Raw genomic sequence first — 22,545 nt, 5'->3', positions numbered from 1 at the left:
TATACAGTAGTAATGATGATCGGGATGTCAGCTGGCCTACTGGAGGTAGAACATTATAGACGTGAGAAATTATAGGGCCTCTATGCACTATGGAAAAGTGTTTTCAAAAGGGCACCAGTTTGATCAAGATTGGCAGAATTACCGTTATTTCCTGTATATTGCTCTACTTTTGACTGGTCAAAGGTAGTTGGGCCCTGGTCAAATGTAGTGCACTACATAGTGGATAGGGTACAATTTGGGACACAGTGTGGTTGTGAGAGTCCCTGTTACTTCCCCAGGTTAGAAGCCAGACCAGAGCTGCTCACCTGGCCTTTAGCAGAGAATCTAGATGTTACCTAGTGAAGACAATGGAGGAGGCAGTCATGCAGGAGGCAGCAGCAGACACAAGACATCTCATCTGGTCCATTAACACCATGTCTGTTTCCTGACTATTACCATTGAGATTACGCTACATTAAAAGACCCAGAGCAGATCCTGAGCACTGAGGCGTACACCACGCTGCTCGGTGTGAGTGTGTGTGTGTGTGTGTTTGGGTTGACCTAGGGAACAGGCCTATGGGGGGTTGTTGCGGTGGGGGAAGGGAAGGGCAGGATTAGTTAGAGTGCACCACAGTTATTGGTCACTAGACACAAACAATGGGAGGACTAAAGAGGATTTGGTCTCTGTGGTCCCCCCTCCTCTCCTCCCCATACCCCTGCTGTCCCTATAGCGATGGAGCACTGTGTGTGTGTCAGGCACCCTCTGGGGTAAGGACAGCCGTGTGTGTGCAGCTGGAAGATCTGCCATCCTGTCTAGCGAAGTGTCTCCCTGCCCCCCACTGTATGGCAGACCTAGACATTTAATGAACTGCTAGCCTAGATGTTGAGCAATGACAACAACTAGCAGCATCAGACTAGCCTAGATGTTGAGCAATGACAACAACTAGCAGCATCAGACTAGCCTAGATGTTGAGCAATGACAACAACTAGCAGCATCAGACTAGCCTAGATGTTGAGCAATGACAACAACTAGCAGCATCAGACTAGCCTAGATGCTAACAGTGGGCTAAGTAGATGCAATCTCTGTTAACACTGCATGGAGGGCTACTAGACATGATGATGAACTGCTATGATCTAACACAAGTACGTTGATGCTGCTGCAACTCTTTCAATGACAGCCTCACAACTGCAAGACAAGTTCACACCGTGAAGTGAACACAGTAACTGGCCATTTACTTCTCAGAAGCCCTGTATGTCCTGTGAATTTCTAAACCAATTTAGCGATGCATTGTCATGCAATGTTAGATTGGGACATCTTGGCCCACCGTATGAAGCCGGCGGGGCCACAGCGGACGGATGAAAGAGCCGTGTTGGGTTAGTGCTGAGGATGATACTGACTGGAGCTGTACTAATAGACTTCCAGGCTGCGACGGAGCAGAAAGACTCCATTGTGTGTGTTTCTAATGAGCCTCTGGTAGACACACACTGTAGTGAGCTGCCTGTCTCTCAAGAGGTCCTCCCAGACACACACACACACACACACACACACACACACACACACACACACACACACACACACACACACACACACACTCATTCAACAAGAGGTGCCATTGTGGAGTGGGATACACTCATAACTCCATATGAAAAAGTGTTTGTGGCATATTTGATCGAGTACTCCAGTCTGAGAAAATGTAGTAGTAGCTCATGCTATAGAATGGCACCAGTGCATCACTGTTGACTTTCCATAATCATGTATTGCTTGTGTGTATGTTGCTGTGCATCATCCAACATGACAACACATGCAAGCTTTCTCTTTCCTATCACTGACTCCTCCATGTCATGTTCTGCAGTGTGTACCATGACAACAGAGGCTAGCGCGGTGGGCGAGGCGGACACAGAGGGCAAGCCGAAGCCCAGTGTAGCAGAGGCAGAGAGAAGACCGGAGAACAAGCAGAGCTCGGAGGCAGAGATACACCTGGAGAACAAGCAGAGCCCAGAGCCAGAAACAGAGAGAGAACCGGAGAACAAGCAGATCCCAGAGGCAGCAGCAGCGGAGCCAGAGAGGGAGAAGCCCAGCCAGAAGACCCAGGAGCAGGCCTCAGAGCCTGGCTCCACAGAGACCCCCATCTTCACCACCACCACTGAGGAGGAGCAGCTAGCGAAGCCCCGCCAGCGCACCTCAGCCAGCCGGGGCCTCTCACGCCTCTTCTCCTCCTTCCTCAAGCGGCGCTCGCAGTGCTCAGACGTAGAGTGGGCTGAGGTCGAGAAGGCGGAGAAGGACAGGAAAGAGAAGGCAGAGGCTGGAACAAAGGAGGAAAAGTTAGAGCAGGCCAAGGGGGAGGAGAAGAAAGAGCCAGAGGAAAGGGGGGAGAAGAAAGAGGAGGAAGAAGCAGCAAAGAAAGCAGAGAAGAAGAAAGAGGAGGAAGAAGCAGCAAAGAAAGCAGAGAAGAAGAAAGAGGAGGAAGAAGCAGCAAAGAAAGCAGAGAAGAAGAAGAAGAAAGAAGAGGAAGAAGCGGCAAAGAAAGAGGCAGTGAAGAAGAAGAAAGAAGAGAAAGAGGCAGCAAAGAAAGCAGAGAAGAAGAAGAAAGAGGAAGAAGAGGCAGCAAAGAAAGCAGAGAAGAAGAAGAAAGAGGAAGAAGAGGCAGCAAAGAAAGCAGAGAAGAAGAAGAAAGAGGAGGAAGAAGCAGCAAGGAAAGCGAAGAAGAAAGAGGAGGAAGAGGCAGCAAAGAAAGCAGAGAAGAAGAAAGAGGCAGAGCAGCAGAATCAAGAGAAAGAGGCAGCAAAGAAAAAGGAGGAGAAGAAGAAAGAGGAAGAAGAGGCAGCAAAGAAAGCAGATAAGGAGGGAGAGGCAGCAAAGAAAGAGGAGGAGAAGAAGAAGGAGGGAGAGGCAGCAAAGAAAGAGGAGGAGAAGAAGAAGGAGGGAGAGGCAGCAAAGAAAGAGGAGGAGAAGAAGAAGGAGGGAGAGGCAGCAAAGAAAGAGGAGGAGAAGAAGGAGGGAGAGGCAGCAAAGAAAGAGGAGGAGAAGAAGGAGGGAGAGGCAGCAAAGAAAGAGGAGGAGAAGAAGAAGGAGGGAGAGGCAGCAAAGAAAGCAGAGGAGAAGAAAGAGGAGGAAGAGGCAGTAAAGAAAGCAGAGAAGAAGAAGAAAGAGGAGGAAGAGGCAGTAAAGAAAGCAGAGAAGAAGAAGAAAGAGGAGGAAGAGGAAGCAAAGAAAGAGGAGGAAGAGGCAGCAAAGAAAGCAGAGAAGAAGAAGAAAGAGGAGGAAGAGGAAGCAAAGAAAGCAGAGAACAAGAAGAAAGAGGAGGAAGAGGAAACAAAGAAAGAGGAGGAAGAGGCAGCAAACAAAGCAGAGAAGAAGAGGAAAGACAAAGAGGAGTCAGCAAAGAAAGCAGAGAAGAAGAAAGAGGAGGAAGGGGCAGCAAAGAAAGAGGAGAAGAAGAAAGGGGAGGAAAAGACAACGAAAAAAACACAAAAGGGGAAGAAGAAAGAGAAAGAAAATAAAGAGGAGGAGAAGGGGAAGAAGAACGAGGCGAATAAAGAGGTAAAGAAGAACGAGGAGAATAAAGAGGTAAAGAAGAAAAAACGGAAGGGCAAAAAGAAAGCAGGGGAGGAGCACAAAACAGGGGAGCAGTCCACAACAGAGGTGCAGGTGAAAGCCCCCATCGCGGCCCCGGAGCCAGAGCTCAGAGCAGAGGCGGAGGGGGAGGCTGAACAGGAGAGGCAGGAGGAGCCGGTAGAGGCCCAGGACCATCACTCCATCAGCAGTGCAGAGACACAGGTGAGTGAGGGAGACAGACACAGTGAACTTCTCACCTAGGGCATGGGTGCACAACTCTCTTCCTAGGGGAATGCTATCCTGCTGGGTTTTTTTGTTCTGATTTAGATTGTGGGAGACAGCTTTTGCAGTGTGCAAAAAAACAAAAATGCAGAATTATCATACCTACACTGAACAAAAATATAAACGCAACATGTGAAGTGTTGGTCCCATGTTTCATGAGCTGAAATAAAAGCTCCCAGAAATGTTCCATATGCACAAAATGCTTATTTTCTCTCAAATGGTATGCACAAATTGGTTTGTACATCCCTGATAGTGAGCATTTCTCCTTTGTCAAGATAATTAATCCACCTGGCAGGTGTGGTATAATCAAGAAGTTGATTAAAGAGCATGATCATTACATAGGTGCACCTTGTGCTAGGGACAATAAAAGGCTACAAAGCCACAGATGTCTCACATTTTGAGAGAGTGTGCTGTTGCCATGCTGAATTGACTTTATTTGCTGAATTGACTTTTTTACTTATATGAACTGTAACTGAAATTGCTGAGTTTTATATTTTTCTTCAGCATATTATTAAACGTGTCAATGAGTTGCCTTCCCATTTTTTAATATATTTTTTTTACAATGCTGTTATTATTTTGCACATTGAGGGGCTGCATTGCAGCAGACTGAAGATGTAGGCCAATGAGTCTCAAGTGAGAGACTGGAGTAAAAATAAGTGAAGTGAACATCAAGCACAGAAACTGAAGGAACATGTTACCCAGAGTCTGATCAACAACATAGCATTCAGAGAATAGCTACACTGAAGACACTCAGCGTAGCAGGAGAGAGAGGTACAGGACAGAACATCAACTAGTTTGGTGCTTGACTGGGCTGCTGACTCAGTAGAACTGACTAGGCTGCTCTGTGCAGGTCTAGAGCTGCCTAGATCTAGTCTGTGTTAGGAAAAGTACCGCTTCAAGTAATTATTTAATAACTGAAGTAACATTGCTGTTACATAGTAGTCTAGTACTACTAATCTAGTAGTGCTGAGTGAAAAAAACAACAACTTGATGCTCAGTTTGTGTGATGATGTAGTAGGGAGTTGAAGTTTCCAACAGACCAAAATTGGACAGTTTACAGCAGAAATGTGGTAATTAACTACAATGAACAATCCATTGGTTGTCTGTTCTCTGTCTGTGTGGAGCAGAGATGAGAGAACAAGAGAGCAGTTGCTTTGTGAGGTATCTCTACCTGAAAATACATCATCTAAGTGATTGATTGTTGGTATTAAGCATAAAAGTATGCCTTATTTACTTTAAATAACTACTAAATGAGTGATTTTGTCAGACAGCATAGGCAGCAGCTCTGTACAGACGAGATGATGACTTGGAATGAAGTAATAAAGTCATCAAATAAACCAAATATTTTATTAAAGTAAATGACTGTGAAGAAATGGTTAATAAGTGATAAGCAAAGGTCAGTCATTACCATCATGGGACTTTTATTAATGGTTTGATTCTGTGTTGTTACAACCTTTTAACCCACATAATGCATGCTGCATTTATTGTAAAAAAATGTTTTATAGAAACCGAAATCAAAAACTGAGATTATTTTTTAAATAATCGAACCGAAACCGAACCCGACTTAAAAAACAAAAACAATTCTCAGCACTATAATCAAGGACGAGTTGACGTGTAGTTGGAAAGAGAAGAGCATGGCGGTATGAAAGTTGTTTGTTATAACACAGAAGGACTACAGTGCGTGTAGTGTAGTTGGAAAGAGAAGAGCATGGCGGTATGAAAGTTGTTTGTTATAACACAGAAGAAGGACTACAGTGCGTGTAGTGTAGTTGGAAGACAGAAGAGCATGGCGGTATGAAAGTTGTTTGTTATAACACAGAAGAAGGACTACAGTGCGTGTAGTGTAGTTGGAAAGAGAAGAGCATGGCGGTATGAAAGTTGTTTGTTATAACACAGAAGAAGGACTACAGTGCGTGTAGTGTAGTTGGAAAGAGAAGAGCATGGCGGTATGAAAGTTGTTTGTTATAACACAGAAGAAGGACTACAGTGCGTGTAGTGTAGTTGGAAGACAGAAGAGCATGGCGGTATGAAAGTTGTTTGTTATAACACAGAAGAAGGACTACAGTGCGTGTAGTGTAGTTGGAAGACAGAAGAGCATGGCGGTATGAAAGTTGTTTATTATAACACAGAAGAAGGACTACAGTGCGTGTAGTGTAGTTGGAAGACAGAAGAGCATGGCGGTATGAAAGTTGTTTGTTATAACACAGAAGGACTACAGTGCGTGTAGTGTAGTTGGAAGACAGAAGAGCATGGCGGTATGAAAGTTGTTTGTTATAACACAGAAGAAGGACTACAGTGCGTGTAGTGTAGTTGGAAGACAGAAGAGCATGGCGGTATGAAAGTTGTTTGTTATAACACAGAAGAAGGACTACAGTGCGTGTAGTGTAGTTGGAAGACAGAAGAGCATGGCGGTATGAAAGTTGTTTGTTATAACACAGAAGAAGGACTACAGTGCGTGTAGTGTAGTTGGAAGAGAGAAGAGCATGGCGGTATGAAAGTTGTTTGTTATAACACAGAAGAAGGACTACAGTGCGTGTAGTGTAGTTGGAAGACAGAAGAGCATGGCGGTATGAAAGTTGTTTATTATAACACAGAAGAAGGACTACAGTGCGTGTAGTGTAGTTGGAAGAGAGAAGAGCATGGCGGTATGAAAGTTGTTTGTTATAACACAGAAGAAGGACTACAGTGCGTGTAGTGTAGTTGGAAGACAGAAGAGCATGGCGGTATGAAAGTTGTTTGTTATAACACAGAAGAAGGACTACAGTGCGTGTAGTGTAGTTGGAAGACAGAAGAGCATGGCGGTATGAAAGTTGTTTGTTATAACACAGAAGAAGGACTACAGTGCGTGTAGTGTAGTTGGAAGACAGAAGAGCATGGCGGTATGAAAGTTGTTTGTTATAACACAGAAGAAGGACTACAGTGCGTGTAGTGTAGTTGGAAGACAGAAGAGCATGGCGGTATGAAAGTTGTTTGTTATAACACAGAAGAAGGACTACAGTGCGTGCCATGCTCTTCTCTCTAACAGCTACACTGAAAGTCACTTGTCCTTATTTCCTGAGGATAATGACTGCATTATATTTTGAGTCACTCTGTCTATTACATAAATGTAACTGTCTTTAATTAGAAATGAAACATCCTGACAACATGTCTGTCATATGACCTTTCTGTGACCCCCTAGCCAGCACAGGCGGAGCAGAAGGTGAACGCCGAGGTAGAGAAGGAGGGGGAAGAGAAGGAGGCGGGAGTAGAGGAGAAAGAGAAGAAAGAAGAAACAGAGGAAGAGCCAGCCGAGCAGATGGAGGAGGAGGAGGAGGGAGAGGCGAACGGAGGGGAAGGGGAGAACACTAATGGAGAAGACAAGATGGCTTTAGCAGAGGAGGCCAAACCCTCCAAGCGTCCGCGGATCATGCAGTGTAAAGTCACCCTCCTGGACGACACTCTGTTTGAGTGTGAGCTCGGTGTAAGACACTTCTCAAATACACCGTTGTCTTTTCAGCCTTGTTCTAGTCTTTTCTACACTTCAAATAATTGCCCATCAACTCTGTTTCTGACTTAATCTTTTTGAATGCATAGTTGTGATTGGTTATGAGTACAACCAGTAATATTTATTCCTTACTGAATGCTTATTTGTGATTGGTTATGCGTACAACCAGTAATATTTCTTTCTTACTGAATGTTTGTGTGATTGATCTCCTCTCTGTCTCCCTGTGTAGAAACATGCGACGGGCTCGGATCTGTTTGTGAAGGTGTGTGACCACCTCAACCTGCTGGAGAGAGACTACTGTGGCCTGGCCGTCTGGGATACCCCCACTTCCAGGGTACAGTAAACTTTGCCTGGTTTAAAGAATGGGGTGCTAATCTAGGGTGAAGTGGTGAACAGTAATCTTAACCTTCCAAGTGAAAGGAGGGTAGATGGCATCTCATCTGTGGAGATTTCCTTTGGGAGAGAAAGATATGTTCAGTGAGTGTGTTGTTTTGCGTGTAGTTTGACTGCATGTTCTTGCCCATTAGAGAAACAGTACCTATAGGATGGAAGGTGCAGTTTCACCACATAGGGCAAAATGACTTTCTTACAGTACGATGGCGTTCATTGAGTCTGTTCTCCCGCTGTCATTTACAGACATGGCTGGACGCCTCCAAAGAGATCCGGAAACAGGTGGCAGGTGGGTGATGTCAATACGATGACCTACAGTAAATACATGTTTCTAACTCAAATGACCAACAGTACTCACACTGTATTTTCATCTCCAGATTATACATACGAGTTCACTTTCAACGTGAAGTTCTACCCTCCTGATCCAGCTCAGCTCACAGAAGACCTCACCAGGTTAATCTACACACACATCTAAATATCTGCCGTTAACTCAATTTCAGGGTGTCAGTGGTTAACTCCCATTCCTCTCCTCCCTCTCTCTCTCTCTCTCTCTCTCTCTCTCTCTCTCTCTCTCTCTCTTTCCTCTCACCCTTCACCCCTCCTCTCTATTCACCCCCCCCCCCTCTGCTCTCTTGCTCCTGCTCTCTCCACCCCTCTGTCCTCACCCACCCCCTTTCTCTCTCCTTCCACCCCCCCTCTCTCTTCCTCCACCCTCCACCCCCCCTTTCTCTCTCTCTCCATCTACCCCTCCCTCTCTCTCCCTCCCTCTCGCAGGTACTACCTTTGTCTACAGCTGCGTAAAGACATCCTGAGTGGCCTGCTGCCATGCTCCTTTGTAACTCTGGCCATGCTAGGCTCCTACACGGCCCAGTCTGAGCTGGGGGAGTATGATCCAGAGGTCCACGGCTCTCACTACACCAAGGAGCTGAGGCTGGCCCCGGGACAGGGCAAAGAGCTGGAGGACAAGGTCATGGAGTTGCACCGCACATACAGGTAAGAACCAGGGTAGGACTGACTATATACTGGAACTATGATGTACAAAAGACCAGGGAGGACCAGACTCTATACTGGAACTATCATGTAGAAAAGACCAGGGAGGACCAGACTCTATACTGGAACTATCATGTAGAAAAGACCAGGGAGGACAGAAATATATACTGGAGTAATGTAGAAAAGACCAGGGAGGACCAGACTCTATACTGGAGTAATGTGGAAAAGACCAGGGAGGACCGAACTATACTGGAGTAATGTAGAAATACCAGGGAGGACCAGACTATATATTGGAGTAATGAAGAAAGACCAGGCAGGACCAGACTCTATACTGGAGTAATGTAGAAAAGACCAGGGAGGACCAGACTATATACTGGAGTAGTATACAAAAGACCAGGGAGAATTGACTATATACTGGAGTAATGTAGAAAAGACCAGGGAGGACCAGACTCTATCCTGGAGTAATGTAGAGAAGACCAGGGAGGACCGGAATATATACTGGAGTAATGTACAAAAGACCAGGGAGGACCAGACTCTATCCTGGAGTAATGTAGAGAAGACCAGGGAGGACCGGAATATATACTGGAGTAATGTACAAAAGACCAGGGAGGACCAGACTCTATCCTGGAGTAATGTAGAAAAGACCAGGGAGGACTGACTATATACTGGAACTATCATGTAGAAAAGACCAGGGAGGACTGACTATATACTGGAGTAATGTAGAAAAGACCAGGGAGAACTGACTCTATACTGGAGTAATGTGCAAAAGACCAGGGAGGACTGACTCTATACTGGAGTAATGTGGAAAAGACCAGGGAGGACCAGACTCTATCCTGGAGTAATGTAGAAAAGACCAGGGAGGACCAGACTCTATCCTGGAGTAATGTAGAAAAGACCAGGGAGGACTGACTATATACTGGAGTAATGTGCAAAAGACCAGGGAGGACTGACTCTATACTGGAGTAATGTAGAAAGACCAGGGAGGACCCGACTATATACTGGAGTAGTATACAAAAGACCAGGGAGAATTGACTATACTGGAGTAATGTAGAAAAGAGACCAGGGAGGACCAGACTATATACTGGAGTAATGTAGAAAAGACCAGGGAGGACCAGACTATATACTGGAGTAATGTACAAAAGACCAGGGAGGACCAGACTCTATCCTGGAGTAATGTAGAAAAGACCAGGGAGGACCAGACTATATACTGGAGTAATGTAGAAAAGACCAGGGAGGACTGACTATATACTGGAGTAATGTGGAAAAGACCAGGGAGGACCGAACTATACTGGAGTAATGTAGAAATACCAGGGAGGACCAGACTATATATTGGAGTAATGAAGAAAGACCAGGCAGGACCAGACTCTATACTGGAGTAATGTAGAAAAGACCAGGGAGGACCAGACTATATACTGGAGTAATGTAGAAAAGACCGGACTATATACTGCAGTAATGTAGAAAAGACCAAGGAGGACCAGACTATATACTGGAGTAATGTACAAAAGACCAGGGAGGACCAGACTCTATCCTGGAGTAATGTAGAAAAGACCAGGGAGGACCGGACTATATACTGGAGTAATGTAGAAAAGACCGGACTATATACTGCAGTAATGTAGAAAAGACCAAGGAGGACCAGACTATATACTGGAGTAATGTACAAAAGACCAGGGAGGACCAGACTCTATCCTGGAGTAATGTAGAAAAGACCAGGGAGGACCGGACTATATACTGGAGTAATGTAGAAAAGACCGGACTATATACTGCAGTAATGTAGAAAAGACCAGGGAGGACCAGACTCTATCCTGGAGTAATGTAGAAAAGACCAGGGAGGACCAGACTCTATCCTGGAGTAATGTAGAAATACCAGGGAGGACCAGACTATATACTGGAGTAATGAAGAAAGACCAGGCAAGACCAGACTCTATACTGGAGTAATGTAGAAAAGACCAGGGAGGACCAGACTATATACTGGAGTAATGTGGAAAAGACCAGGGAGGACTGGAATATATACTGGAGTAATGTACAAAAGACCAAGGAGGACTGACTATATACTGGAGTAATGTACAAAAAACAGGGAGGACTGACTCTATACTGGAGTAATGTGCAAAAGACCAGGGAGGACTGACTCTATACTGGAGTAATGTAGAAAGACCAGGGAGGACCCGACTATATACTGGAGTAGTATACCTTAAGACCAGGGAGAATTGACTATACTGGAGTAATGTAGAAAGACCAGGGAGGACCAGACTATATACTGGAGTAATGTAGAAAAGACCAGACTATATACTGGATTAATGAAGAAAAGACCAGACTATATACTGGAGTAATGTAGAAAAGACCAGGGAGGACCAGACTATATACTGGAGTAATGTAGAAAAGACCAGGGAGGACCAGTCTATATACTGGAGTAATGAAGAAAAGACTAGGGAGGACTGACTATATACTGGAGTAATGTAGAAAAGACCAGACTAAATACTTGAGCTCTGATAAAGAATGGAGCGGCAGAAGGTCACATACAGGTCAGATGTGGGGTTTTAGGAGGAAAGAGCAGCAGACTCTGTGTATATGCTAGTTTTACACATGGCAAGCCTTGCTGTACACGTGCACTGTATGTACAGATGACACACACCATGAACATGTAATTATATAGCTGATAACTTGCATCCTTACATGTTTACTTTTGAGTCATTTAGGAGACGCTCTTATCCAGAGAGACTTACAGTAGTTGTGAGTGCAAACATTATTGTAATTGTCCCCTGTGTGGGAATCGAACCCACAACCCTGGCGTTGCAAGCACCATGCTCTACACCAGACCTGTTTATATTACCTCTTCTTCTATGTAACCTTTATTTAACTAGGCAAGTCAGTTAAGAACAAATTCTTATTTACAATGACGGCCTACTGGGGAACAGTGGGTTAACTGCCTTGTTCATGTGCAGAACAACAGATTTTTACCTTGTCAGCTCAGGGATTCAATCCAGCAACCTTTCAATTCCTGGTCCAACGCTCTAACCACTAGGCTACCTGCTGTACCCATCTCTGTGTTTGTCTCCAGATCCATGAGTCCAGCCCAGGCAGACATGTTGTTTCTGGAGAATGCCAAGAAGCTGTCTATGTATGGAGTGGATCTGCACCAAGCCAAGGTACACTTTAGAATGTTCTGGAATCTAGGACTGGAACACTTCTATCTATAGAAGGAACATTTTTTATATATATTTTTAAGAGCGGTCAGAAAAAGTAGAAAACTATCAAATCGAAGTACATGATTTGGGAATAACAAGGTTAGGCAACTCTAGCAGCCATAGATTTTTAATTACAAAATCGCTGTCATCATCAAACAAGAGATTAATCTGTGCTGCTGAAAGTGTAGCAGAGGCTGCCTCCTAGTGGCATGTTGAGGTAAATGCAGGAATAACAGTGACGGAAAAATGCCTATAGTGTATATGATGAGGGTATATAGAACATATTGATCATCTTTACCGAATGTACTTTTTCTACATGCTCACAGGATCTTGAGGGTGTGGACATCACTCTAGGGGTGTGTTCTGGTGGTCTCATGGTATATAAGGACAAGCTGAGGATCAATCGTTTCCCCTGGCCCAAAGTCCTCAAGATCTCCTACAAGCGAAGCAGCTTCTTCATCAAGATCCGTCCCTCTGAACAAGAACAGTATGAGAGCACAATCGGCTTCAAGCTGCCCAACTACAAGGCCTCCAAGAAGCTGTGGAAGGCCTCAGTGGAACACCATACCTTCTTCAGGTGAGAAACTCACTGTCCCTCAGTGATACAGTGGTGAATAAATAGCTGGTGGGGTAAACCGTGATCGCTGTTCACGGTGAGTAAAATCATTTCCTTATACTTTAAGTTGAAAAAATGAATGGAACTATATATTGAGACTGTTTAGGGGTTAAATACATGTTTCCTGATCTATCTTCTATCTCTCAGATATAGGACAGACACGTTAGAACAAACTTCCTTTAGATGTTCTGGGGGGGATTATCTGTTGCTCCATGTATCTGTTATTCTATGTGTTGTATGTGCTAATAGCAGTAAGGCCAAATACACATTTTCATCAAATAATTCATTCATAATAATAAAAAGATGTATACTTCAAGGGTCTTAAAATTAAAAATCAAATAGCTAAATGATCCTTGGTATGATCTTCTTAAAACAATTCCATATAGCTTAGTAGACCCCCCTCCCCTGGGTTAGACAGGGCTTTGCCTATAATGGTCTGATAATATTATCTTTGAGAACTAACAATCAGCTAAACAAAAACCAGATAGTCAGGGAGAATTGACAAATCCCTAAACAATTCATTTAACAGTAGAGATTTCGTTATGTTTGAGGGAAAGAACACAGCATTAGCCATGGCAAAATGCATAGGATTGCAGGAAATTTGCTTTTAAACGGCAAAATAATCTCTCTGTTCCCATTGTAGAATCCCAGGAAATTTGCTTTTAAATGGCAAAATAATCTCTCTGTTCCCATTGCAGAATATGTAGAATCCCAGGAAATTTGCTTTAAAACTGCAACCGTTTTAGCTGCATGGCAAAATGTGTAGGATTGCAGGAAGTTCGCCTTACAATTGCAAAAATGTCTCTTCGCTCCATGGAGAAATTTGTAGAATTTCAGGAAATTGGCTTATAAATGCAAACGTTTCTCTTCTTCTAAAATGTTCAGTCGAGCCAACGTGCATTTAACCTCCGCTACACCACTACTCACCCTGCTTCCAACTAACAAGTTACCCTTAACCATAGATCTAGGATCAGATTATCCTACTCCCCAATCCTGACCTTAACCATTAGGACGTTAAAACAATATCTGATCCCATATCAGCGGTTACGGGCGGGCAACTTCTACCTACTCCACTTCCTGGATCATCTGCTCCATAGAGATACAATAAATGTGTTCTATTTAATTCTGTCATCTGCCCCCATTACTGCCCGACAACAGGGGGCTATTCTCAGGTTACCAATCCCTTGTGCATTCTAATTGGCCCCTGCAGCATAACCTTTCTGAGAGTAACTCTATTAGCACCGCTGGTAGTTTAACTCTGCTACAGTGCTGTGAAAATTATTTGCCCCCTTACGGATTTTCTCTATTTGTGTATATTTTTGATACTGAATGTTATCAGATCTTCAACCACATCTCTCACTGTGGAGGAATTTTGATCCACTCTTCCATGTAGAACTGCTTTAGCTTAGCAACATTTGTGGGTTTTCAAAGCATGAACTGCTTATTTCAAGTCCTTCCAGAACATCTCCATTTGGATTAGGTCTGGGCTTTGACTAGGCCATTACAAAACTTCAAATTTGTTGCTTTTTAACCATTTTCATGTAGACTTGAATGTGTGTTTTGGATCATTGTCTTGCTGCATGACTCAGCTACGCTTCAGCTCACAGACGAATGGCCTGACATTCTCCTGTAGAATTATCTGATACAGAGCAGAATTCATGGTTCCTTCTATTAAGGCAAGTTGTCCAGGTCCTGAGGCAGTAAAGCACCAAATCATCACACTACCACCACCACCATCCTGACCACAAACCATCACACTACCACCACCATCCTGACCCCAAACCATCACACTACCACCACCATCCTGACCCCAAACCATCACACTACCACCACCATCCTGACCCCAAACCATCACACTACCACCACTACCACCACCATCATGGGACCCATCTTGTCCAAAAAGATGACTCAAGTTTGCCAAGAAGCACCTGGATGATCATCAAGACTCTTGGAAGAACGTTTTATGGACAGATGAGTCAAAGTCTCATTATGCCTGGCGAAAACCAAACACTGCATTCCACAGTAAGAACCTTATGCCAACGGTCAAGCATGGTGGCGGTAGTGTGATGGTTTGGGGGAGGGGATTCCTGCACAGAGACGTGAGACTGATCAACAACTATAGGAAGCGTTTGGTTGGAGTCATTGCAGCTAAAGGTGGAAGAACCATTTATTGAGTGTAAGGGGGCGATTACTTTTACACAGAGACATTGGGTGTTGCATAACTTTGTTCATGAAATAAATGAAATAAGTATGTAATTGTTGTGTTATTTGTTCACTCAGGTTACCTTTATCTAATATTATGTTTTGTTTGAAGATATGATAACATTCAGTATTAAAATATACAAAGTCTAGAATTAGGAAAAGGGCAAAACCCTTTTCACAGCACTGTACGTGACAAGTCCGTCATACAGGAGGAGCTCTGGATTAAGATGGTTCAGGTAACATGAGGTTGGTCTAAATCACCTGGCCGTATGCCATTGGAGGAACATGACTAAGCTTTTACTAAAGCTGGAGTTCGGCTGGCCCAGTGATGTGATTTATTGATTCATCACATCACTGGCCAAGCTATTATGAACTATGAAACCAAATCATTATAATAAGCATGTCTAGAAACTGTGAGTGACTGCGTGATTCTCCTCCCCCAGGGTGTCGTCCGTGGAGCCCCCGTCGTCCCGCTCCCGGTTCCTGGCGCTGGGGTCAAAGTTCAGGTACAGTGGTCGTACCCAGGCCCAGACCCGCCAGGCCAGTTCCATGATCGCCCGGCCCGCCCCGCGCTTCACCCGGTCCGCCAGCAAGAGGCTGTCCCGCACCATCGACGAAGGTGTGGGTGTGTGTATGCGTGTATTACAGTATGTGCTTTTTTGTGTGTGGGAATGTGTGTGTTCATGCCAGCGCGCACGACTTCAGGATCAGTCTCTCACCAACTTGTCCCATTCTTGTAGCTGGAGATGATGATCTCCAAGCCTCGCAGCTCTCTGCTAGTCCAAACAAGACCGAGGATGACGATTGGTTCTTCATGCTGGGATCTGACCAACCCCAGACTTTCTTTTCACCAGGTAGCCAATCAGGAACCATGTGGACCATCATTGAAGCTTTGACTCCGCTTACATAGAGCAACCTCAGTTCAGCCTTGCTAGAGAACTACATACTGTAGCTTTGAGTCAGCTTGATCTAACCCTGCGCTCTGTCAGTCCTCTCATCTCATTAGTTCCAACCCTTATGCTGAGGCCTAATCTCAGGCCAGCTTGGGTCAACGCTGGTGTCTCACCAAGGGCAGCTCAGAATGACCTGCCAATCAATCACAGTTACATTGATTCTCCATTCACTTCTAACAGCTTATGACTGACTAACAGCAGCTTCAGAGCTCTTGAGTCTTTGGTCCGTGTTGTGTTGCTTGTTAAAGAGAGCCTTCAGTTCTTTGGTCCGTGTTGTGTTGCTTGTTAAAGAGAGCCTTCAGTTCTTTGGTCCGTGTTGTGTTGCTTGTTAAAGAGAGCCTTCAGTTCTTTGGTCAGTGTTGTGTTGCTTGTTAAAGAGAGCCTTCAGTTCTTTGGTCCGTGTTGTGTTGCTTGTTAAAGAGAGCCTTCAGTTCTTTGGTCCGTGTTGTGTTGCTTGTTAAAGAGAGCCTTCAGTTCTTTGGTCCGTGTTGTGTTGCTTGTTAAAGAGAGCCTTCAGTACTTTGGTCCGTGTTGTGTTGCTTGTTAAAGAGAGCCTTCAGTACTTTGGTCCGTGTTGTGTTGCTTACGTGTTGTGTTGCTTACATAGAGCAACCTCAGTGGTCCGTGTTGTGTTGCTTGTTAAAGAGAGCCTTCAGTTCTTTGGTCCGTGTTGTGTTGCAAAGAGAGCCTTCAGTTCTTTGGTCCGTGTTGTGTTGCTTGTTAAAGAGAGCCTTCAAAAAGAGAGCCTTCAGTTCTTTGGTCCGTGTTGTGTTGCTTGTTAAAGAGAGCCTTCAGTTCTTTGGTCCGTGTTGTGTTGCTTGTTAAAGAGAGCCTTCAGTTCTTTGGTCCGTGTTGTGTTGCTTGTTAAAGAGAGCTTCAGTTAAAGTTGCTTGTTAAAGAGAGCCTTCAGTTCTTTGGTCCGTGTTGTGTTGCTTGTTAAAGAGAGCCTTCAGTTCTTTGGTCCGTGTTGTGTTGCTTGTTAAAGAGAGCCTTCAGTTCTTTGGTCCGTGTTGTGTTGCTTGTTAAAGAGAGCCTTCAGTTCAGTTTTGGTCCGTGTTGTGTTGCTTGTTAAAGAGAGCCTTCAGTTTTGGTCCGTGTTGTGTTGCTTGTTAAAGAGAGCCTTCAGTTCTTTGTCCGTGTTGTTTGCTTGTTAAAGAGAGCCTTCAGTTCTTTGGTCCGTGTTGTGTTGCTTGTTAAAGAGAGCCTTCAAAGAGAGCCTTCAGTTCTTTGGTCCGTGTTGTGTTGCTTGTTAAAGAGAGCCTTCAGTTCTTTGGTCCGTGTTGTGTTGCTTGTTAAAGAGAGCCTTCAGTTCTTTGGTCCGTGTTGTGTTGTGTTGCTGTGTTGCTTGTTAAAGAGAGCCTTCAGTTCTTTGGTCCGTGTTGTGTTGCTTGTTAAAGAGAGCCTTCAGTTCTTTGGTCCGTGTTGTGTTGCTTGTTAAAGAGAGCCTTCAGTTCTTTGGTCCGTGTTGTGTTGCTTGTTAAAGAGAGCCTTCAGTTCTTTGGTCCGTGTTGTGTTGCTTGTTAAAGAGAGCCTTCAGTTCTTTGGTCCGTGTTGTGTTGCTTGTTAAAGAGAGCCTTCAGTTCTTTGGTCCGTGTTGTGTTGCTTGTTAAAGAGAGCCTTCAGTTCTTTGGTCCGTGTTGTGTTGCTTGTTAAAGAGAGCCTTCAGTTCTTTGGTTCGTGTTGTGTTGCTTGTTAAAGAGAGCCTTCAGTTCTTTGGTTCGTGCTTGATGATGGACAATCATTGTGTCCAGGAGACTGTCGTTCCTGTGCTTGGAACTGAACGTCTAGCTCTGCAGATCAGAGAATTGTGTGGTAGTCTCGTACTAACTTAATTTGCTATCTGCTTGCCAGATACATTGAATTCCATTTGCTTACTAAATCAGTGAGCTTTGCTCTGAAAACCCCTGAAATGCAGAGCTGTGGAGGGGAGCTTTGCTCTGAAAGCCCCTGAAATGCAGAGCTGTGGAGGGGAGCTTTGCCTTACTCTCTCCTCCATCGAACTTCACCATTAACTCCTGCAGTAACACCATTACCTCATGTTCTATCAACAGCCAGAGGGGGGGAGACTTTCTCTGTGGAGACTTCTACTCAGAGCTGGGATGATGGCAAGTCTGTCCAGACAGTCAGACAGGCATGGCAGGAGACTGAGACAGGCCAGACGGTCAGTCGGACTGTCAGTCAGACATGGCAGGGACGAGTGTCTGATGAACAGCAGCAGGGGAGACTGGAGGAGGAGAAAGAGGAGGATTGGTCTGTCCTGCTGGGCAGACGACCCTCCCTTCCCTATGTCCCCTACCCCATGATGAAACCGCCAGGTATCTGTTGTTAACCTCATTCTGTACCTGGTGTAGCTGTCGCTGTGTGCATCCTCACTTTGACAATGAATCCTCCGTCGAGGTGTGCTTTAGAAGTTGACAGTGTTGGAAGGTGAACCTGCTAAGCTCGCCACCGACCGTGATGACATCTTTAAAGATGTTGCTCTGTCATGTACTGGCTTATTTAATGTTGCTATCTTATCAATGGTGCTTGGCCCTCATTGATGTAGAGCTGTGATACTGTGGTAAGTATGCTTTGCTGATGATCCTCTGTTTGCAGTGTGCTCACGTGCTACGTTATTTTTCCATATGTAAGGGATCCGCTCTGTTCTAAATGTTTCTGTGATGTCCTCAGTCAAATACCGCTCTGCCCAGGTGGCAAAGGTGGCCACGGCCAACATTCTGAAGAGGCTGCTACAGCCAAGGCAGGAACAAAGTGATGACTGGGTCATGCAGTTGGACCGCAGCTTTGAGTTTGCAGACACACCTCCATGTGAGTCGTCATACTATATACATTCACTAGCGGTTGTTCATTAGCACAGAAATAGAGTTTTGCAGAACAGACATGATTGTCTGTCTGGTAGAACAGGGAATCATCAATTTCTGTCTAACATTCTGAACGTTTCACCACACTAAATAGGCTACACTCCTCTTCTTCCTATACTGATAACCCCAATCTGCCCCTCCTCAGTCTCTCCCTCAGTCTCCCTGGAGAAGGAGGAGACTAGGCAGGAGAGGAGGGAGGTGATCAAGAGGCTCCAGGAAGGGGTGTTCCTGGTGGAGAAGCTGAGGGAGGTAGAGGTGCTGGATGAGAGACTGAGGGAGGTGAAGGTTTTGGAAGAACGGCTGCAGGAGGTGGATGAGCTGGAGGAGAGGATACAGGAGGAGGTGGAGGCCAGGCAGCAGCAGGAGGAGGAGGGAGGGGTAGAAGTAGAGGAGGAGGTGGTAGAGGCAGCGGAAGAGAATGTGGAGGAAGTAGATGAGTTGGAGGAGCAGATAAAGGAGATGTTTCTCAAAGGATTGCTGCCAGATGAGTCAGGGGAAGATGAGGGACTAAAAGAGGAGAGTATGGAAGAGGCAGAGGAGTCTGAAGAAGGGTGGTCAAATGTGGCGAGCACCTCTATGGTACGGAGAGTAGATTTGAGGACCCAGAATAGTGTGACTATAGTGAAAGAGATGAGGCAACAAGAAGGAGGGATGGAGGAGGAGACGGTGGAACAGGTGGCGGTTTCAGACGAGGGATTGAAAGAGGATGAAGGATGGTTAGAGGAGAGGAAGCATCAGGCTTTGGTGGAAGGGTTGACAGAGGGGCTTGAGGAAAGGAGAGGAGAGATAAGAGTGGAAAGGAGGAGGAAGAAGGTGACTATAGTGACACAGGATGAGAGTCTTCCAGATGAACTAGAGCAGAAAGCATCTGAGAAGTTGTCAGAGGACCAGATAGGAGGCCATTTTTATAAAGAGGGACAACTTATGGTGAAATTCAATGAACTATTTGCGGCAGAGAAGTTAGGGTTACCGATAGTTACAATTCAGCAGGAGTGGCTCCAAGAACAGGAAAAGGTCAGGGAGGAGAAACAGGAGAGAGTGGAACAGGTGAAAGTTTCAGGCGAGGGATTGATAGAGGTGAAAGGAGGTCTAGAGGATAGGATGCGGCAGATGTCGGAGGAAAGGATGCCAAAGGGAGAGCAGACTGTGGTGAAAACCAAGAAAACAGTGAGAATAATGGAAGAAATGAGGAGAACACAGAAGACACTCGAGGAAAAGTCATCAGATGACATTTTATCAGAGGAAAGGCTGGGTGATGGTTTTTATACAGAGGGGGAAGTTTTGGTGAAATTCAGAAAGGATGTGGAGAGGGTTCCACATAGAGTCAGACAAATGGAGAAGCCCCAAGAAGAAGAAGAAGAAGAGGTAGTGGAAGTGAATATGCAGCCATCCCAGCCAGAAGACAAGGACGATTGGGTTGTGCTGCTGGACAGCCTCCCACACAAGACTCTTTATAAGCCTCCAGGTAGGTCCCATCAACCAATCAGCTTTGCTTCTCCCCGTCACCATTGAAACCGTTATGGAAACGCTTGCTTTACCACCACCCACACAATTACCGACAATTCCATCTCAAACATTCCCTCCGCAAAGCTAACCAGCTCTTGAAATTGCCATTTCAATTGAAAGATAAACCTTTGGTGCAGTATGGATTTGTGTGGCTGAGAGAACTGCTGTCTCTACTTTGTCAGTCATGCCAGCCGACTCCGCTCTGGTGCCTGTGGTCTCCACAAGATTCTCTGTGGTGTTAGTAGACACGGTCGAGCAGAGAGCACCAGAGAGGGAATGCATTGAAGTGGAGGCCACACAGCAACAGCCTGAAAGGGGATTGGTGGAAGCACGGAGACCGTGGCAAATGCAGGAAGATGATTGGTTTATGCTCTTGGACCTGGCTGATCGTGTTCCTTCAGGTGTACCAACCACACCAGTTTCAGGTATGAAGAACTTTCATCAAGCCCTGCTGCTTGTGCTATGCCTCAATTATTGGTATTTTATGGATTGAAACAACTGGCCTACAATGACTGATTAATCATCGAACTAGGCTTTGAACTTCATGTCTCTCACGGTTCATGGTGTCTTTATGTATCAGCTTCTTTGCAAGAGCAAGTTCAGGTGTACGTAGATGAAACCATCTCTTCCATGGTTAAAGTGATGACAGTGGTGCAGAGAGAGGAGACCAGGGTGACTGTAGTGGAGGAGATGGAGGTACAGGAAGACCAGAGCCGTCTGGAACAGAAACCGTCACAGAGAGAGATGGAAGATGACTGGTTTGTTCTGCTGGACATTGTTCCCAGAGAACCATCTGTGATTCCGTCAGGTATTTCCATGATTTTCATGCACTGCTTCCCAGTCCCACCACAATATTAACAACATCTCCCCTGAGCCTGTGCTTCATACGCTGCAGAAAACTTTAAAATAAGAATAACTAACAAGACATTTGACTATCCACCAAGAGAAGGGCTTCAGATACATTGCTTTGTGTAGTAATTTCAATTATCTTCCAGTATCTGAGGAATGTGTGTTTGTATCAGCTTCTGTGGAAGAGCGTATTCCGGTATACCCTGAGGAAAGCGTCTCCTCTGTGGTTGAGTTGACGACAGTAGAGCAGAGAGAGGAGAGAAGGGTGACTGTAATGCAAGAGGAGCGACGTCAAGAAGAAGTTATACTTCCACCACAGCCATCAAGAGAGATGGACGATGACTGGTTTGTGCAACTGGATGTCGTGTTCAGAGAAACATCCTATATACCACCAGGTACCCCATACAATTCAAGGCTTTGCGCCTCAGCCCCTGATTCCATCAAAAATATACCCAACTCAACTCACCTCACCAAACTCGCAGACTAACCGTAGTGCTTTTCCCATATGAACTTTGGAATGTTTATCTGGGAATATGATCTTTGATGACATGGCTTTTGTGAGCCAAACAAATCTAGCTGAATCTGAAGGGTATGTACTATGTGTGTTTGTATCAGTCGCTCCAGCAGAGCCAACACCGGTTTCTCCAGATGTGATCAGCCCTGTGGTTGAGGTAAAGGCTGAACAGCAGAAGCCAGTGGTGGTTCTGGTGGAGGAGACGAGGCCACAACAGGAACGGGAAGTAGAGGAGTGGCAGCGACAACCAGAGAGAGATGATGATTGGTTTACACTGTTTGCTGATGTCCGTGAGGAGCCGATCATTGTACCACCAGGTACCGTTCCTGCTTAATTGCCACAATCTTTGTACAGTTGCAGATGTGTACATTTCCCAGCTTTGACTGAGAATAAACTATGTTTTTTGTAACTTTGGAGAACATGGTAAAGTCCCTAAACTAAAGGACTTTCCCCTGTCTGTATCAGTTGCTCTTGGTGAGCATACTCCGGTATATCCAGATTTAAGCCAGACCACCTCTGTAGTTGATGTGACGACCATAGAAAGAACAATTAAGAAGAGGGTGACTATTGTTGAAGAGAGGTGGGGAGAGCAAGAGGAGATCCTCCAGTCAGAGATGATCATCCCAGAGCAGAGACCACCAGCAGAGAGAGAGGAGGGAAATGGACGGTTTGTTCTGTTGGATGCCATCCGTGAAGAACGTGCTGGGGTTCCACCAGGTACCTCAGACATACAGTACTGCCAACAAGCTAACTAACCACCAGGTACCTCAGACATACAGTACTGCCAACAAGCTAACTAACCACCAGGTACCTCAGACATACAGTACTGCCAACAAGCTAACTAACCACCAGGTACCTCAGACATACAGGTACTGACCAACAAGCTAACTAACCACCAGGTACCTCAGGACATCAGACATACAGTACTGCCAACAAGCTAACTAACCACCAGGTACCTCAGACATACAGCTAACTAACCACCAGGTACCAACAAGCTGCCAACAAGCTAACTAATCACCAGGTACCTCAGACATACACTACGGCCAACAAGCTAACTAACCACCAGGTACCTCGGACATACAGTACTGCCAACAAGCTAACTAACCACCAGGTACCTCGGACATACAGTACTGCCAACAAGCTAACTAACCACCAGGTACCTCAGATATACACTACGGCCAA

The 22,545-nt window shown here is 45.2% G+C and overlaps 1 protein-coding gene across 1 annotated transcript in view; it reads left to right on the top strand.

Moving 5' to 3' along the window:
* LOC118375628 (uncharacterized) overlaps positions 1-22,545 on the top strand; it is a 60,215-nt gene that overhangs the window by 22,246 nt on the left and 15,424 nt on the right. Inside the window, 18 exon segments of the mRNA XM_052514087.1 lie at positions 1,832-3,756; positions 6,995-7,276; positions 7,530-7,634; positions 7,937-7,979; positions 8,068-8,143; positions 8,465-8,683; positions 11,736-11,823; positions 12,189-12,439; positions 15,124-15,299; positions 15,421-15,534; positions 17,685-17,948; positions 18,304-18,441; positions 18,640-19,959; positions 20,183-20,425; positions 20,581-20,808; positions 21,023-21,244; positions 21,465-21,680; positions 21,829-22,080. Coding sequence (XP_052370047.1) covers positions 1,832-3,756; positions 6,995-7,276; positions 7,530-7,634; positions 7,937-7,979; positions 8,068-8,143; positions 8,465-8,683; positions 11,736-11,823; positions 12,189-12,439; positions 15,124-15,299; positions 15,421-15,534; positions 17,685-17,948; positions 18,304-18,441; positions 18,640-19,959; positions 20,183-20,425; positions 20,581-20,808; positions 21,023-21,244; positions 21,465-21,680; positions 21,829-22,080 — 6,162 coding nt within the window.

This window comes from Oncorhynchus keta, unplaced genomic scaffold (assembly GCF_023373465.1).
Source record: "Oncorhynchus keta strain PuntledgeMale-10-30-2019 unplaced genomic scaffold, Oket_V2 Un_scaffold_1526_pilon_pilon, whole genome shotgun sequence".
In the NCBI taxonomy this organism is placed as follows: domain Eukaryota; kingdom Metazoa; phylum Chordata; class Actinopteri; order Salmoniformes; family Salmonidae; genus Oncorhynchus; species Oncorhynchus keta.
Note: the sequence above shows the minus strand (reverse complement) of the source record. Positions and strands in the feature narration are given on the sequence as shown.